The 19679-nt window shown below is 40.1% G+C and overlaps 1 protein-coding gene across 2 annotated transcripts; it reads left to right on the top strand.

Annotated features, from left to right (window-relative positions):
• Positions 1–218: 218 nt before the first annotated feature.
• On the top strand, positions 219–19220 carry Med6 (mediator complex subunit 6). 2 transcript variants are annotated; one of them, XM_008823208.3, is made up of 8 exons: positions 219–361; positions 4582–4741; positions 6734–6825; positions 8564–8646; positions 9344–9452; positions 12071–12186; positions 17470–17497; positions 18821–19220. In XM_008823208.3, the coding sequence occupies exons 1-8, from the start codon at positions 340–342 to the stop codon at positions 18949–18951; spliced, it is 741 nt and encodes a 246-aa protein (XP_008821430.1). In that variant the 5' UTR covers positions 219–339; the 3' UTR covers positions 18952–19220. The 2 variants fall into 2 exon arrangements, with proteins under 2 accessions (XP_008821430.1, XP_008821431.1); XM_008823209.3 differs by lacking the exon at positions 12071–12186 and having other exon boundaries at positions 18821–18872.
• The last annotated feature ends 459 nt before the right edge of the window (positions 19221–19679 follow it).

Raw genomic sequence — 19679 nt, 5'->3', positions numbered from 1 at the left:
TTATAAATCTAATTATTTCCCACACCGTTCTGCCCTCGCAGCCTCCCGCCCCTTCGGCCCCGCCACCTTCCAGCTCGGGCTCCGCCCCTTCCCTTCTCCCCCTCTTCCCCGCTCCCGCCTCCTCTTCCCAGCCCTGCCTCTTTCCCCTCCTCCGAGCCACGCCCCTTTCCTCTCCGCTCCTCTCCGCCTTCAACCCCTCCCGCTCTTCCGGACTCCGCGCTACACGGGAATGCTTTTTGTTGCTCCTTGCCACCCGTACGGACGTCAACCAGTCGTTCCTGTCGCGCTGTCATTACCTGTACTGTGGGCCGGAAGGAGACTATAAGCGCTTTTGGAATTATGGCGGCGGTGGATATCCGAGGTACTGAATGCTGTTAAAGCTCTTTTTTCCCCCCGTTTGCGAAGCGCTGTGGAGGTTCATAGCTCGTCGCGGCAAGTTTCACACGCTGTTGTGAAGTCTCTCAGTTCTTTTGAAGGACCCGAGGCTCTAGTTTGGCGAGAAGTCGACACGTTTTCCCCTGTTGCCGAGGAGTCTCGAAAATCGTCGAAGCGGAAGAGTTAGGGGCAGTTTGGGGTTTTGACCCGTCAGAGCAAGAGTACCGTTTATATACGTAGCTCTGCCGTAGGCCTGGGGCCATTATATCGAGTTGAAGGGATGCCTTTGGGAAGAGGGGAGCGGAATAGAGATTGATAGCACCCTAAGGGTCCCTGGAAAGGCATCCATAAGTCTTTCTATTGTAAATTTAAATTTTAATAGAGAGCACCTTTTATCTAACATTCAGTAGTCATCTTGGGCAGGGATTTTTGTTTTTCCACCGCTGAGCTGTAGAGGTATTGCAATGTTTTCTGAACCAGTGAGTAACTATATAGAGATGCAACGTCTTAATTGCTTTTTGATCTTGGGTAGCATATATGGTTCTTTTTGTAGACTTCATTTTTATTCCTTGACAATTTCATACATACATATATGGACACACACACCACACAAAATGTATTTTGATCACATATACCCCATTACCCTCTCTCTCCTCCCACTCCCACTCAACCCCTTCTCAACAAGTTCCCCACCTACTGTTCATTTTTTGTGTATGTGTGACCCCTGAGATTAATTAGGATTGCCTGAATGAGCATATTTCATTTTAAAAGAAGTGTTTGAGATGCATTTTGCTATATTGCCCAAACCTAGATTCTAGCTAACTTATGTCTAATTACATAGTGATTGTCAGCATTTTTTGGATCATGTTTTTACCTGCTTGTCTTTCATTGTGATGAGTTTCAAGTTCCTCATTTCATCACTAAGACTAAGAATGCTGTACTTGTGGTTGTTGTCACTGTGCTGTCTTGCTAATGAATGAGAAATGTCCAACAAGACCACATTTGGTTATTTAGCTTTTGTAATGTTTTATATTTTATTGAGATTTGTTAGGATCATAGTAATGTGTCTGATGAATGGCAGGGAAGCTGGTACAGAGGTGGAATGAGAGAATGTGGGAAAGTAAGTCACAGAAGTATTGTAAGTCCAGGGTAAGGTCTTGTCTTGAGTAAGATGGATAGCCACGGGAGTTTTGACCAGTGAGATGACATGTTCTGTCTCTGTCTCCCCCACCCCCCATTTTGAACAGAGGGATGACATGTCCCTCCCTTCCCTCCTTCCTTGGATCATTTTGTCTGCCTGCTAATAGTGTAGGAAGGCAAGGGTAGAATTAAGCCAGTTAGGCAGCCTTTTCTGAAATGGATGGAGATTGGAGGTAGCTTGGAAAAGGGTGATAACTGTGAATAATGAAAAGTGATTGAATCAGCTTAATTTGGTAGTGCCTTCTCTTTATGAAGCTGTGATCACAGGTTATCCTTAAGTAGGACAAATAATGTCTTATTTTAACAGTCATAGAGTACACTCCATCCTAGTTAAGCATTTTGTAGATAAACATACTTGGATACTGGAGTCTGTTTAAATTGATAAAGATTGGTGATTAATCATACTTATCCTTGGCCCTCAGTCATGAATTGTAAGCATTTGCTGATACTGTGCATCCAGCTTTATGTTCATTTCCTGATGATTCAAACCTCACAATTTAATGGGAACATATTTGTATTTCTGGTTTATGATATGAGAATTAATAATAAAAGTATATTAGAATTTCTGAGTGTTATGGTGCACGCCTTTAGTTCCAGCACATAGGAGGCATAGGTAGCAGATCTCTGTGAGACCCAGCCTGGTCTACACAGTGAGTTCCAGGCCACCTGGAGCTTCAGGAAGACCCTATCTCAAAAAAAAGTACATTAAAATTGCTATGAGAACAGAGAAAATGCTACCACTTCCCGTCATGTTAATGTTTATTGAGTTACAATATGCTAAACATTTAATATACATAATGTATGCATAATTACAGATCTTACCAAGAATTAATATACATGGACCATCAAATAATAATGCCCTGAAAGAATGCATATAAAGATAAAGACATGGGGTTGGCGAGATGGCACAGCAGTTAAGAGTACTGGCTGTTCTTGCAGAGGACCTGGATTGATTCTCAGCACCCACATGGTGGCTAACTGCCGTCCAAAACTCAAGTTCCAGGGGAGCTGACGGCCTCTTCTGACCTCCTTGGTCATTGTACAACATGGGTGCACCTACTTATATGCAGGCATTACACTCATACACATAAAATAAAAATAATAAAAAATTTTTAAAGACACAAACATTTTAGGAAAAAAGGTCAATTTCCTAAGGCAGATGAAAAGAAATATTTTATAGCAAATAAAAACTTAATAATTGGACTAGAGAATTTAAATCTTAGAGTCATGGTTACCCTTAGTTGCTTTTCATTAGAAAAATGTCTTTTTTCTGAAAATGTTATTTCCTGGTCTTGTATATTTTGACTATGACTTGATCCATTTATGAATTATATAGTCTTTGTTGATTATTTTGGTTATTGACATACTTCATCTGTTTGCCTCCTTTATTTTAAAACACACAAAGCAAATTTTTATTTTTAAAAATAACAACTTTTTCTCATTTGATTTCTTTTGCTTGGAATTGCTTGTCACCTTGAATTCTTCAAAGACGCCAAAAGTAGTTGCAGTGCAGAAGAGGTGAAGTTTTTCAGCCAGTGTTATCTACACATTTTCATGTTCACAAATAATCAAAGTTAGTGCTTTTTAGTAGGCAGTGCTATGAAACATCACAATTGTTCTAGTTTGCTTTCTGTCACTGTGATAAAGCACTGACCAAACATAACCTGGGGAGGAAAGTGTTTAGCTCATCTTATACTTTATGAGGAAAGGCAGGGCAGGAGCTGGAGGTAGGAACTGAAGCAGAGACCATGGGGGAGTGCTGCTTATTCCTTGCTTCCCTGGCTTGCTCAGTTATCCATCTTGTATAGCCCAGGCCCACCTTCCTATGGATGGCATCACCCAGTGTGCCGGACCCTCCATCAATTAGCAATTAAGAATTGCCTCACTGACATTGCCAAGGCCAATCTGATAGAGGAAAAATTTTCAATTAATATTCTCTCTTCCCAGGTGTCTCTGGTTCGTGTCAGTTGACAAAAACTAACCAGCACAACCATCATAGCCAGTACACGATTAAAAAAAGCTCATTAGTTACAGTTACCTGTTTTACCATGTGTTTTGAGACAGACTCTTGTGTAGCCCAGGCTGACCTCAAGTATCCTGATCTCTGGTCTCAGCTTCTTGAGTGCTATGGATTGAAGACATTCACCACTGCTCTTGCTTCTCTACCATGTCTTTTTACAATTTAAGGTTTAATACTACTCAATATGAAATAACATGGCTGTAATAAGGGATTTTACTTAGCATTTTCCCCTTTTAAATCATCATCTTGTCTAAAATAATAGTTTCCTAACTATTTCTTTGACCGGAGTGAATGATTTTAAACTGGTTGGTTATGGATGTGTTTGGAAAAAAATTTTTTAATGTGTATGAGTGTATTGCCTGCATGTATGTGAGTGCATCCTTGTTGTGCAGAGCCGTGGAGGTCAGAAGACAGCTTCAAATTCCCCTGGAACTGGAGTTAAGGACGGTTTGTAGCTGCCATGTGGGTGCTGTTAATCGATCCTGGGTCCTCTGCAAGAGCAATGTTCTTAACCACTGAGCTCTCCAGCCCCTTGTTTGGAAAATTTTTAATGAGTTGTCAGCATTTAAAAACCGAGAATTTCAGTCTTTTAAAAAAATGGTTCTAGATAAAGCTTAACATTTGTTTACCTAATCAAATTCTCTGAGCATATAATAAGCATATAATATACTTTTTTTTCATGCCTTTGTATCTGAGTTCTCTCTGGTGGGAACTTGTTTATCCATCTTTTCTCCCTGGTGAATCTTTTTCTTTAACACAGTGCAAAACCCACCTCCTGCCCCATGAAAATATGTGTGTGTGTGCATATGTGTGTGTGTGTATACATTTTTTTTTCTGCTTCCTTCTCTTTCCTGTTAGACCTTGAAAGTTAGAATCTATGTTTTTCTTTTATTCATAGTGCCTGCTACATTAGATGCATCATAGATATTTGTTGGATTCAGTTCTTTCTCTTTTCTAATCTTTATCATTTTATTTCTTTCCTATAGATAATCTGCTGGGAATCTCGTGGGTTGACAGCTCTTGGATCCCCATTTTGAACAGTGGTAGTGTCCTGGATTACTTTTCAGAAAGAAGCAATCCTTTTTATGACAGGACATGTAATAATGAAGTGGTCAAAATGCAGAGGCTGACATTAGAGCACTTGAAGTAAGTTACTTTAAAAGGTAGCATCTTTGCCAAGTAGAGATTTTGCAGTGAGGAACCTTTGAGCTGTGTAGTGAAGTACACAGTAGAACTTTTGGAAGACTGAAAACTGAAGTTTTAGGTTGGCAAGATGGCTTACTGCGTAGGCTTGATAACTTGAGTTTCATTCCTGCAGTTCATAGTAGTTAAGAACTAACACTTGAAGTTGTCCTCTGCCCTCCACATTTACACCAGCTCTCACACACATACAGTCATACAATAATAATAAATGCTGTTGAAAAATTTTAAAACAGTTAATTTGTGTTTGTACCATACATTTTGTAACTTAGAACTCTTCATGATGTCTATTTTGTAATGCATGTTTAAGACAGAACTGATGCTTAGGTGCTGCTCTGAGTGATTTGAACAGTGCATCTGTTCTCAACCAAACAATAATTGTCTACTTCAAATCTAATTTAGTAACTTATGATACAGTCTGATTTATTGTAGGCCTTTGTGTGACAAATGAAAAATTTTAGCTAAACAGAAAACAAGATTTTTAGGCTTAGGATACTAAATAATTAATTTATTCCAGTTGCAAAAGTTTCTGAAAGTAACTGTATATTATTTATCACCTATCACATAAATACTGGGGCTGGGGTATGTTTTATAAGTTAAGTTTCTATGTTATTTTAAATGGCTTTGGTTATGCGGTAAACAGAGCTATTAAAGGCAACTTATTGAAGCTTTTAAACACAATCTGATTGAAAATAATCATATTTAAGTTCATGATGAAGCTTTGTAGAGAAATTTTGCTTTTTAAAAATCAAATGTGGGCTTGAGGGATGGCTCAGTGGTATCAGCACTGGCTGGTCTTGCAGAGCACCTGGGTTTGATCCCCAGCACCCACATGGCAGCTGACAACTATCTGTAACTCCAGTTCCAGGGAAATTCAATGCCCTCTTCTGACATCTGTGGGCATTGCAGGACCCAGGTGCACTTCGATACATGCAGGCAATACACTCATACACATAAAATAGAAAATAATAGGGGCTGAAGAGATGGCTTAGGGGTTAAGAACACTGGCTGTTCTTGCAGAAGGCCCAGGTTTGAATCCCAGCACCCACATGGCAGCTAACAACTGTCCATAACTCCAGTTCCAGGGGATCCGATGGCCTCTTCTGTCCTCTGTGGGCACTGCCCGACACAGGTGCACTTACGTACATGCAAGGAATACACTCATACACGTACGATAAAAATAAATAAAATAGAAAAAAATAGAATTTAAATAAATAAATATTAGATGTTAGCTGGGCATGGTAGAGCATGCCTTTACTTCCAGCACTCAAGAGGCAGAGGCACGTAAATCTCTGAGATCAAGGCCAGCCTGGTCTACATAGCAAATTTTAGACCAGCTGAGGCTCTGCAGAGACTCTGTCTCTACAAACAAACACATCAAATGTTACCTATCTGTATACCAGTTGTCTGGGAAAATAGCTTGTTTTATTCAATGACCAACTTTTTTTTCTAAAGATGGGGGCAGGGTCTCCCTGTAGCCCCAGCTGGCCTGGCATTTGTGATGCAGACCAGGCTGGCGTTGACCTCACAGAGATCCATCTGCCTCTGCCTCCTGAGTGCTAGAATTAAAGGCATGTGCTACCACGCCTGGCCCTGTAATAGTTAACCTTTTTTTTTTTTAATTTTTATTTTATGTGTATGAGTGTATTGCCTGCATGTAAGTGAGTGCACCCGTGTTGTGCATTGCTGCAGAGGTCAGAAGAGGGCTTCGGATTCCCCTGGAACTGGAGTTAAGGCAGTTTGTAGCCACCACGTGGGTGCTGGGAATCAAACCCGGGTCCTCAGCAAGAGCAGTCAGTGCTGTTAATAGTGAACTTTTAACATGGACTATAAGCTGTTTTAATCCTATTTTTGTGATGTGGCTATAATTTATTTGGTAATTTAAGTGTCCTACAAATTTTTTAGGCATTCATAGATCTTTGCATGTCTCCATTACAGTCAGATGGTTGGAGTTGAATATATCCTTCTACATGCTCAAGAGCCCATCCTTTTCATCATTCGAAAGCAACAGCGGCAGTCCCCTGCTCAAGGTAAAAATGTATAAAATATCATAATTTATTTACTGCTTGACTTATGTGCTTTGTTTTTATAAATAAGGGGTTTATTCGGTGTGTGATTCTGGAACTGACCTAAATTTATATTTTTTTGGATTGAGTTCTATTTTCATAGGTCCCACAAACCATATATTTGTTCAGTACTTTGCTAGATGTAGTCATTGGACTGAGTTTGTCATTGTACCCATGGTTAAGGTTGTTATGGATGCACAGCTAGACAAGTAATGGGAAAAGACATTGGGTAGAGTCTTTAGGAATTGCAGTATGAGCTTCCTGTGCTTTCCTTCCTCTGAAGACCTGTATAAAATGTGCCTTCCATTCAGCTAGGAGATGAAGCCACACATACATACGTATGCTCCAGAAAGCCCATTTGAGACTCTAAACCTAGAACTCTTTTTGAGACCTGGTCACATGGGCATCCTTTGCCTACTAGGATTCCAGACTCCCAGAAGGAGTGTCCATCATATTCGCATTTGGAATGGGTAGGCTGGTGTAGCAGGCATAACTGTCACTTAGGAAATATATCAGAAACTCTCATAGTGCTAGAAGTTAGGCTGATTCACCTCTTCTGTAAGCACAAATATTGAGAGCCCACTGAACCTTAAGCCTCCTGAATAAGATTTCTTCTCCTCATAGTCCTCCGAGTTAAGCCTGTTATGAAATACATGGCAGATACAATTGTGTCACATTCATAGAGGAGCAACTGAGTATCTTCAAATGACACAGTCAAAAATTTTACCTGGGTTTACTCCCAAATGAAAAATTGCTTAGGAATAACACTTAAGGGTAATGAATCCAGGTTTGGTTTTAAATCAGAGAACTAAGAAACATATTTTAGAGATGACTTGTGCTTGAAGACACATTGAAATCAAGTCAGGACTTTGGAAAAATCATACTGAAGAAGAGATGATTCAAGGTAGAGAAGCAAGATGGTGTTGTCCCAGCGACATCTTTCAACTAGATGTCCTTCATTGAGACACTTAGGGTCATCCTTTATCCTAGGACCAATTCCAGAGAATCACTTGCCAAATATATTATAGTTCAGAATTTAAATTTAGTTTCAAAATGGAATATCTAGAGTCTCTTAGCAGAGAAAAAGAGAACCTTAGAAGACAGGCAAGGTCACGTGAGAGGATTCAGGGACTGGAAATGACACAGGATGGCACCAGGCTCAGCAGTAGTTATCACTGTCCTCAGTACTCAGTCCTGGGACTCAAAGGCAGCATAATGCATCTGATATCTTCATTCTAGACTCCAAGTCTCTCATGTTCTGTGGTCTTCCTGCAGAAAATAGCATTGGCACCACTTGGAACATTGTTTGCAGTGTATTACTATGTATGCCTAGAAAGACTCTCATTGTAACACGCTTATGATGTGCATTAAACTGATTAAACATGATTCAAGTGTGTTTAAAGTTGGAACAGCTTTGCTTGTGGGTAAGAGTTGGAATACTTTTTCTGTGAAGGGCTGGAAAATAAACTCTTTGGAGTTTATTTGGTTGGAACTGCTCAACTATTGCTAAAGCAACTATAGGTAACAAATAAATGAATGGGGGGTGGCCATTTTTCTAATGCTACTTTATTTTTTGAAAAGAGAACTCTTTAGACCATCCCTTAAGGTTTAATATGGGGAAATGTAAATTTTAGTTGTTGTGAAAATCTCTTTAGCAGTTTGTGTCCACGATGTGTTCAGAAGCATATTTTCCCTTCCTCAGTTATCCCACTGGCTGACTACTATATCATTGCTGGAGTCATCTACCAGGCACCTGACTTGGGATCAGTTATAAACTCCAGAGTGGTACGTGTATTCACATTCTTGTCTTATTTGAGACAGTAGCCTTGAACTCTGTGTATCTGAGGGTGGCCTTGAACTCTGGATCCTCCTCCTTCTATCTCCTGAGTTCTGGGATTGCAGATGTGTGCCAGCACACCCAGCTGTTATCACATTCTTCAAACATTAAAGCTTCTAGTTGAGATACCTTGCTTTTGAGAATCAAGTAGGAGTTCTTCCTCTCTGTGTAAGTTCATATAGAATGTCATGAGCATGGTTACTATGGGCCAAGTCAGTGCTAGTGTGTGTAATCTTCTTTCAGAATCCATGGGTTCCATTGTACAGGTAATACAGAAAAATACTTGGAAAAAATTTGTACCTGTACTGAATATGCAGACATTTTTCTTAATTATTCCCTAAGTGACATGGTATAACAACTGTTGCATAGCATTTACATTTTGTTAGGTTTTTAAGTAATCGAGAGATGATTTAAAGTATGTAGGAGAATTCATATGTAGGCTACATGGAAATGTTACACCATTTTTATATAAGGGATGTGAGTATGGAACCAACTCCCTATAAATACTGAGGGATGACTGAAACACTAGTTAAATGGTATTTTAGACTCTTTGCATATGTAGCATTTCGTGAGTATTTACTTTGGCAATTCTAGTTGACCTAATGAGAAATTTAGAAAAAAAAATTAATTTTTTTCTTTTACAAGCTTACTGCTGTGCATGGCATTCAGTCAGCTTTTGATGAAGCCATGTCATACTGTCGCTATCATCCTTCCAAAGGGTATTGGTGGCACTTCAAAGACCATGAAGAACAAGGTAGGTAGAGTGCCTATATCCTCCCCAAAGTTTTTGATACTCTTAAGGATGAATCTCTTTTCTTTAGGAAGGAGGCTTTTGATGCTATCTAGCTGTGCTTTAATTTTTCAGAAGATGATGGCATTGCTTGCACCTGTGACTCCTTAACTAGCTGCAGTAATAGCTTTCCCATAGGAACAACTATAAGTTTCATCTGTTAGGTGACTGGTACGCTTTGGAAAGAGGACTTAAAATTTTAAATTATTTGGAACAGAAACAGGGAAAACATTGATGGGGAATAAGCAAAGATATTTCTTACCTACTGAGTTATGGGCCCTTCATCCCTTTAGTCTTCAAAGTTAAGGAGACGAGAGGCCGCTCCTGGTGCTCTTTCTCCAGATGGCCAGGTATTGGCTTCCTTTCTTCTGCCCTCCCTCCTGCCCCTCCTCTCCCTCCTTTTCTTCCTCTTCTGCTCTTCTCTCTTCCTCTTTCCTCTTTCTCCTTCCTTCTTCCTTTTGTTGTTGTGTTTAGGCTTGAACCCGGGGCCTTCTGCATGGTAAGTATCCTAGTTACTTTCTATTGCTGTAATAAACACTCTGACCAAAAACAACTTGGGGAGGAAAGGATTTATCCTATTGTATCTTACACTTCAACGTGACAGTTTGTCTTTGGAGGAAGTCAGGCAGGAACCCAAAGGCAGAAACTGAAGCACAGACCATGGAGGAATGCCGCTTACTGGCTTACTCCCCTGGCCTGTTTTTAGCCTGCCTTCTTATACAACCCAGGACCAGCTTGCCCGGGGGGAGGCACCACCCACAGTGGGCTGGGCCTCCTACCTCACTCAACAATCAAGAAAATGCTTCATACACATTCCCACAGGCAAATCCAATAGAGGAAATTTCCCTAGTCAGGGTTCCCTCTTCCTAGGTGTGCCAACCATGACTATAGGCAAGTACATTATTACTAAACTATATTCCCAGTTGATTTATTTCTTAAATTTTTATTTATTAGTATGTTGGTGGTAGAACTCACGTGCCATGGCACATATGTGAAGGTCAGAGGACAACTTCATGGAGTTGGTTCTCTTCAGTCACCTTTATGTGGGTTCCAGGTATCAGACTTAGGTTTCCAGGCTTGTGTGGCAAGTGCCTTTTACCCACTAAGGTATCTTACTGGCCCTAGGTCACTTTCTGATCCTTTTATGTTCCCACCTGTTACAACATCAGGTCCCTTAGTTCCCATAGCTTCTAGTCTATGACCATTCTTTCACTATGTTTTATCAGACAAATGCTGTGTCCAGAAATGTATCTATAGTATTGTAAACTGCATATCTTCTTTGAGAATAGCAACAGAGAATAGTTAACTGTGAAAAGTAGCCTTTATGTAGAATTCCGATCTGTAAAATGGTCTTTCAGATGTAGTCATTTTGATTCTTTATATTAGGTGTAGGCAGTGATATTCAATGTAGGAAAGTTTGCCTCAGTGAAATAAAGTTGACCAAAGGTCGCTTATCCCTACCCTTATGAAGTTTGGAGCAATAAACAGTTCCCCACCTCTCCCCAACTTCCCTCTTCCCCCTGCTCAGAGCAAATCCCACCTGTGAAAAAGTTAAGAATGTCTCTTTCACACCCTTCTTTCTTGGCTTCATGATCCTGTTTTGTCATTTTTTTTCCTGGTGGAGTATTTAACATTTTTCTTAAAGACAGAGAGAGAGAAAGGGAGAGGGAGAGAGGGAGGGAGGGAGGGAGAGGAGAGAACACAAGAATGAAAGATCAACCAATGACTGTTTTAGAAAATGTCTCAGTTTGTGGCCCAGGCTGGCCTTGAGCTTATGATTCTCCTGGCCTCGGCCTCCTGAGTGTGAGGGTTAATAAGCATGCATCACCATTCTCAGCTGATGGTAGGTTTCTTTTTTGGTTTGTTTTAGTTTTTTATTATTTTTATTTTATATGTATGAGTGTATTGCCTGAATGTGTCCTGCAGTGCCCAGAGAGGTCAGAAGAGATTATTGGATCCCCTGGAACTGGGAACTAGAGATATGATGGTTGTTAGCTGCCATGTAGATGCTAGGAATTGAGCCCAGTCCTCTTCAAGAGCAGCCAGTGTTCTTAACCACTGAGCCATCTCTCCAGACCATGTTTGTTTGTTTGTTTGTTTTTAAGATAGATCTTATGTAGCCTTGGCCAACCTTGAATTTGTCATGTAACCAAGAATGACCTTGAACTCCTGATTCCTCTACCTTCCAAGCCTTGTTTAATTAAAGTCTTTATGTATAGTGATTAGAGTTTGTGAAATGTGCACGTTCTTTTTGTAGGTTGTGTGGAATAAGACCATTTAATGAGTTTAAAATGCATAAAAGTAATTTCAAGCCAATAATATGGGTTGTGATTTAGATAATTATGGAGAAAGTCTTAAAATTCTTATTCTACCCATGATTTCATACTGAAACTGAGGTATCTTTAAAAGATATTTAAGTGTCAGCGTTTAACATCATTTAAAAAGGAATGAGTGTTAGATATTTCGTTTTTATGTATGCTGTGTTTTGTTTATTTGGGGAATCATCTTGATGTAGTAGTCATTAAACATAATGAAACTTGGGTGTGGTCAGCATGTTTGATTTGGATTTTATATTTTAATAGATAAAGTCAAACCTAAAGCCAAAAGGAAAGAAGAACCCAGCTCTATTTTTCAGAGACAGCGTGTGGATGCTTTACTCGTAGACCTCAGACAAAAATTTCCACCCAGATTTGTGCAGGTAATGGGAGTGTGTAACATACATTTTAAATCAAGAATCCTTTTAGGTATGATCTAAAAAATACCAGTTTTCCTTATTTGCCAAAAAACTACCTCTGACCCAAAAGGAAGGTTTACTGATGTTCCTTGATTAAATGAGCATCTAAGGTGTCCTATGTAGTACAAGTAGCTGGGATAAAAATAATAATTAAATACTACCTATATTTTACTAATAGAGGGAAACAGACAATACTACAATGACTCCTTCTAGATTCTAGTTCCATCAATCTCAGGCTGCCTTAAGCCCCTAAAGAGCCATTTCCTTGCCCACTTCCCCACTTCTGTTTCTGACCTAATATCCCATGGCTAATAGACAAAAACTCTTTTTGAAAGGTATTTATTAACAAACCACCAGGTCCCACTAACCAAAAAAACCTAAGAATGCCATCAGATAGCATCTGAGACCTATAGTACCCACCCCCCGCCTCCTTGCTATGACCTGCCTACTGAATGTATCTACCAGTGTATTTGAAGTGTCTTGAAAAAATGAAAAAAAAGAAGACTTAATGAAGGAGATGAGTAAATGGGATGGTTTACACTGTTCTGTGTCCTTTACTGAGTCTTTGTGGGCATTGAAGTCTGTGGTAAATAACATTCTCATCCAGAGTGCTGCTGAAAGCATAATAGGGCATAACAGTACTAGAATTTGAACACATGCTTCCTACTCTACTGCTGCATTTCCAGCCTGATGTAGTGGTATGTAAGCTCTTAAATGATTATATAGTTATAACTTTTGTAACAAAAAGAATAGAACTGGTGGGGCATGGTGACCCACACCTTTAGCCCTAGCAGACCAGACAGGGATCTCTGTGAGTTCAAGGCCATTCTGGTCTACATACTGAGTTCCAGGCCAACCCTACTACAGGGAGACCAAAAAAAAAAAGAAAATAGACCATTTACAGTAGAGGCTATGGCATGATCAAGAGGAGGCAGAGATATAATGGAGTTCTCTTATCCCAGTGCTGAAGGTGTGTAGTGTGATTTAGGAGTGTGTCATTCCAGCAGCAATTAGCAAGTCCTGATATTCTAAAGGCTAAGTGAGTTTTTGAAGGAAAGCAGATAAGAGGTGGAGCACATCACCATGTTAGTGGCATAGTCAGTCTTTATTATGGGCTTTACAGAATTGTGTAGCCCATAATCATGTATATTGTTGTTGTGGGGAGTGACTTAAGAAAGGCAGTTTTGAGTTCGTTGCTATTTTTTGCATCCTGAAATGATATTAGAACAAGCCTCCTCTTCCTCTGTGAAGGCCTGTGTCACTGTAAAATAGTGAGAGCTGTTCTGGAATTTTGTGTGTTAGTGAAGAGCACAATGGTGACACAGCTGAACAAGGGCAAAGCAGTTTAGGAGGCTCATGAATTGCACTTGAAGGTAGAACAGGGAAATAAAGGCATTGGAGCTGTGTATTGGTTGATGAGAAAGCACGTGGAATCTTTGAGATGAGCTGTATGGATCACTCATTCAGTGAGTACATTGTATATACTGAGTATCCTGAGGGAAGAACATCCAGACCTGTGCTGTGTCCAGTATATTAGCTGCTGGACACATGGGACTCAAGTACTAGAGAAATGGCTAGTTCGGGTTGAATTGTGAGTGTGACATACATACTGGACTTTAGAAACTTGCACCAGAGGCTGGAGGTTAAGAGTGCATGCTGCTCTTCAGACGACTCAACTTCAGTTCCTACCACCTACTTCTGACTGACAACTGCCTAGAACTCCAGTTGCAGGGAATCTGATGTCCTCTTCTGGCCTCTGAGGGCGCCTGGACACACATGGCATGCATGTGAAGTCACAAATACACATAGTAAAAACAAAAAACATTACACCCAAGAGTTTAAGATAACTTTTATTACAGTATATTGTTAAAATTGTCCTATTTTATTGTTAATTTCTAATGCCTAATTTATAAATTAAATTTTATCATAGATTTGTATAGGAGAAGCACAGTATATTTAGGATTTGGTATTATCTGCAGTTTCAGGAATCCACTGGGTCTTGAAAGAAAACTTGCACTGGTAAAGGGATGCTTACTGTAGTCACTTTTATGTTTTAGGAAAATAGCTAATAACTGTAGAAAATGCTTAGGAGACAAGTTTGGAGAGGAGAGTCAAGATACAGTTCAGAGTTAGGATTGCTTAAATTGGGAGGTTAGATTTGGAGAGATTAGCACTAAGGGGTACTCTGAGGTGTCAGAACTAGGGCTAGACTAGGTATTGATCTTGACATTGAAAACACAGGAAGAGCAGCAGCAGATTTGAATTGAGCTATGGCTATTAAGGACAGACCATTTGGAAGCTTACTCCTGTATTTGACTTCTGATACTCTATTGAGTTGACTAGGTTTTTGGTTTTGGTTTTTTTTTTTTTTGATTACTGATCCTGCTGATAAGACTGGACACTGTAGAAAGCTTAAAGTAGCCTTGACTCCTAATAGAAAAAAAACTTTACCTTGTAGAAAATGATGGCAATTTTAAAGGATACATAGAAGTCAAGAAAATAGTTTAAAATTGAACTCTCGCGATTCTCCTGTGCTGTACTTAACTACAAAACACAGCTCGTCTCTTATCTCTTCTCCTGCCACCCAATTGTGTGTTCAGGCAAGCACTGACCTCCATAGCATTTCAGTCAGGCTGTTCCTTTAAAGACTTAGCAATACACACATTTAAGTTACTTTTTTTTTTTTTTTTTTTTGAATCCTGTAATTCCTTTAACCATCTAAGGACCAGAAGCCAACTCCCAGAGAGTAGCTCCGTGTAACAGATGTAGGAAAAAGTAGACTTTCTCTAGAACTACAGAACTCTTCCTTCTCAGACCTAGAGAAGCAGAAGCAGATATTACCCAAAGTCCCCCAGAGCAACTTGTAGCTCAGGACTTACTCCTGCCTAGACATTGTCTTTAACAGGTACATTTCTGGTGCCCCAAACTGCTCCCTCTGTAGAAGCGCACAGGAGAGCGCTTGCCTACTTTGAAACCTCTTTTTTTTCCCAGGCTTTAGTTCTTGTTACTGCTGGATAGTATGCTGACACTGATTCAGGAATTACACTGATGGGGATTCCAGTCCTTAGAGTCTTTAAGATGACTTTCTTTTTGGTGATTATTTTTTCTTTTTCCAGAAGCTGCTAAGGCACTGTAGGATATTACACAGGTTCATCTTAAGACTTCCTGATTAAATTTGATTGGAAAAGGCACTGCTACTTAGTTTGCCCATCTCAAATCACATCCTGCTAGTTGGTCTGGTAGTATTCACTAGAAAAGATTAGCATGTAGGTTGGTGGATAGTGACATTATTCCAGTGTCTCACTGTTCAAATGACTCAGAGCTACCAGTTATAAACATCTCAAAATATTCACTCCCATTTCCTCTTTTACTGTAAAATAAGAAAAAAATGTATTCCTCCAAATTACTTCAGACATATCTAAATCCTGATACGTTTATGATCTGTGGCTGTGTTGGGGATTTCCATGACCACCTCTATATTTGATGATTTGCTAGACTAATAGGACCTGGTATATATGGTATATAGTTGTACTAGGTTTGTTACTGTGATAATAAGGATATATAGTGAGAGCTTATGGGGGAAAAGACACAGATGGAGTTCGGGGGATCCCATGTACAGGTTTCCTTATATTTTTTGCTTTCCTGTAAGGGGTCCAGCATTTTTACTTCAACAACAAAAATGTACCAATATATGACTATTTCTACCTGGGAAATCCATGAGAAGTCTAATACCCAAATTTTTTAGGGGTGATTCATCATATATAGACCCCTCTGTCAAGCACATAACAAATTCCATAATCTGAAGCAGATGTTCAGTATTAGCAATGTTGTTTGTGCGGTCTAGGCATGGTAACTAATGTTACCAGGCACAGAATGCTGGAACCCTCCCACAGTTAAAGTTCATACCATCAGAGGCCAACCTTAGAAGCAAGTCATTGTTTTTGCTTTGTTTTCTTTTTTTTTTTTCCCCAGTGTTTGGGGATTGAACTTGGAGCCCTGGATGAGCTACATCCTCAGGCTTCTTTTTTTAATTATTGTTTTTTAACATTTGTGTGTTGGGGGTGGGGTATGGTGCTCACATGTGGAAGTCAGAGGAGAGCTTGTGGGAACTGATTCTCTCCTTCTTCCACTTGGGTCCTGGGGATCAAGCTGAGGTTGTCAGGCTTGGTAACAAGTGCCTTTTACTTTACCTGTTGAGCCATCTTACTGCCCCCCCCCCTTTTTTTTAAATTTTTGGGACAGGATCTTACTAAGTTGCTCAGACTAGCCTTGAACTTTCTCTGTAGCACAAGGAGGCCTTGATCTTGGAATCCTGCTGAGTAGCTGGGATTACAGATCTATATCATCACAACCATTACAAGAGGCCTTTCTGAGGATGGCAGTCCCAGGCTTTCTGTGGTAACATCTTTCTGCAAATGGATTGTAGTGTGGAGCCCAGTTTGGTCTTGTCAGTGTTCACAGTACTTGCAGCTGGAGGAGGCAAGTAGGCCATTAGCATTAATGTGGAGCATGTGACACCAGAAAATGTTGTACTCTTATCAAGGGGATAGTAAGAAGAGTTGAGGAGGGCACCAGTGCTCTTAACTGCTGAGCCATCTTTCCAGCCCCTCTACTCACCCCCCCATTTTATTAGTTTTTTTTTTTTTTTTTAATATGTGAGTACAAGTGTCCTTAGAGGCCAGAAGAGGGTATCGGATCCTCTAGAGCTGGAGTTACAGGCCATTGTGAGCTGCCTGATTTAAGAGCAGTCTGTTCTCTTAAGTGTTGAGCCATCTCTCCAGCCCCTCTTATGCTCATTGAAAAATATCTTTTTCCTTTTCATTTCCCATGCCCACCAACCTTCAAAGAGTATCCATATTTCACTCTTCTTTTAGACTTCATATCCTCCAAACTGATAAGCCTCTGAAAGCTTGAAAGACTTCAGAATTTCCTCTCATTGATTCTGTGTAACCACTTTTTGTTTTGTAGCCTTTGTATGAAACCATATGTTTTTGTAGGATGTTGAAGTGTTTTTTGTGATCGTCTGTTCTGGAATGGAGGGTACGGAGTAGAAAATGACCTGGTTCATCAATGGTAATTGTTATGATACATGAATAAAAATTTCCCTTTATGAAGTTATTTATAATGCAGTTAGATAAAGGTATCATTTAAGTAAGAATATACAATCAAGAAGAAATTTTACTAATGACCTGCTTTCTTTTTTGTCTTTTCTCCTCCTTCCCCTATTTCCTGCTTTTCAAATAATAGCAAAAGTCTGGAGAAAAGCCTGTCCCAGGTATGGTTTCCCAGGTCTAATATTCTTACTAAATTTGAACTAAGATCACGTAGCCTATTTAATGTATAACAGTGACAGCATGTGGTAGGGAGGTTCTCTCACCATTTTATGTAACTGTGAGGAAGTTGGGATCCATTCCTGGATGGAGACCTTCCAGTGAGGCCTTAGGATGGGAGCACCCACACTCCTGTGAGTAAACGCTCACCCATTGCTCTTAGAAGGAACACTCCCGAGATGGGCCAATAGCCACATCCTAAAGACAGATGATAAAAGGCCCAAGTGTTCAGTATCTCGCCACAGTAGGAGGAAGATTGTCCTACATCTGTGTCACCCCCACCAAGGCTCAGAGACTCTTGCAGAAGAGGATGGTGGAAAAAAAATGTAAGCGCTGGAGGAGGGATGGAGTGTTACATAGGATGGTCCTCTGTGACCAGCAGACTACAGACAGGTGCCATCTTCTCAAGTTTGGTTTTACCCGGTCACCCAGGATCATCACAAGTAAACTTGTTGACTGTTACTTTCTGCAAGAGAGGGGCAGGCAGAGACAGCCACACGCCCCAATCAACCAGTCAGCCCTAGTTGCACGAGGGGGAGGACCAATGAGGGGGGCGGGTTAATACAAATAAACTGAGGAAGCCTGAGGGAGGCTCTCTTGCCATTTTGTATGACAGTGGGGAAGTCACAGTCCATGCCTGGATGGAGACTTTCCAGTGTGGCCTTAGGTGGGGACACCCACACTCTGTAAATAAAACCTAATAAACCCTCACCGACTGCTCTGGAGGCCCAGTAAACTCACTGGTTTCCCAGACTTAAAAAAAAAAAGTGACCAGCGTGTGAGATGAGCTGTAGCTCTTTCTGGTTTTCTAGATTCATGGTTTTGTTGCATCTGACTTGAGATCTGTTTTGTTGAACAAGTAGTGTTTCTGTGGTGGTGACACTGGCGTCTAAAAGGGTAGTTTGAAGAACAGACACTAAGGAAGTATAAAGAAGCTAAGGTAATTTGAGGTGACTGAAACAGGTGTTGAGCTGTTTGAGAAACTGCAGTAGAATCATTTATGTGGTTGGTTTATACATGATATCTTATTTTAATGCCATGTATTTGCCTAGCATTGTAAATTTCCTTGAGTTAATGCTAAGTAGTTAGGTTTATAACTGGATTCTTTAATACATCTGTCCAAGGAAAGAACTAGATACAGAACTTCATAAGCATTTGAAAATGAATTTGAGAGTGAACCATTCATACTAACTGTTGTTTGAATTTTTCTCATCCTTCCGCTTTCCTTCCTCTCGGAAAAAAAAAAAAAATCTACTTTCAATGTCTAGTGGATCAGACAAAAAAAGAGGCAGAACCAGTACCAGAAACTGTAAAATCTGAGGAGAAGGAGATCACAAAGAATGTCCACCAGACGGCAAGCACTAAAGGTCCCCCTGAGAAACGAATGAGACTTCAGTGAGTACTGGACAACCAAGAAGCTTGCAAGATGCCTCTTGTCAGTTACAATACCTCAGTACTATGGCAGCGATTGAACCTTAAAACACTATTGCAACCCTCTCGTTTGTATGCAGTGCACTAGTTCTTTAAAAAAGGACCTTACCCTCTTCTGCCTTCTATGTGAATATGTATTTTTTGTAACCTTTCCTCTACTGGACTTGGGCAGTGCACCTGACTCACAAATATGCCAGTATATATCTTTAAAAAATAAATAAAAGCATTTGTATATATACTTCTCCTTGGCATTCTCTTTTTTGTCTCCGAAATATTTTGGATGCATTTTGAAGACACAAAGGATAATTTTGTGTAACAACTAAACATAGCTTGTATTTTATATCCATCTGTATCACAACAGTAAATTTATTGAAAATTTGAAAGCTAAGGTTGAGGTTGACTGCACTCATTGACCGTCCTCCACAGGTTCTTGCCGGTTTTCCTTGTTTCCTTTTTCTCTGCACAGGCGCTTTTCAGACTTGTGGTTTATAATTACTCTTTCCAAGAGAGGTTTTAATAGCTGCAGTCTGTTTGTGAAGGGGACCAAATAGTATAAAGAAAAGAGATTGGGCAACATAGAGTTAACCAGACAAGCTGCTTTGCAAGGTCACAAGCAAGTTGGAGCAAGGCCTTGAAGTTCCTTGCACACAAGGAACTATATGAAGGTGTCAGCACACTGACCGACACAACCTTCAT

This window comes from Nannospalax galili, unplaced genomic scaffold (assembly GCF_000622305.1).
Source record: "Nannospalax galili isolate Female #2095 unplaced genomic scaffold, S.galili_v1.0 scaffold1129, whole genome shotgun sequence".
Taxonomy (NCBI): domain Eukaryota; kingdom Metazoa; phylum Chordata; class Mammalia; order Rodentia; family Spalacidae; genus Nannospalax; species Nannospalax galili.
This window is presented reverse-complemented; position numbering and strand designations above follow the sequence as displayed.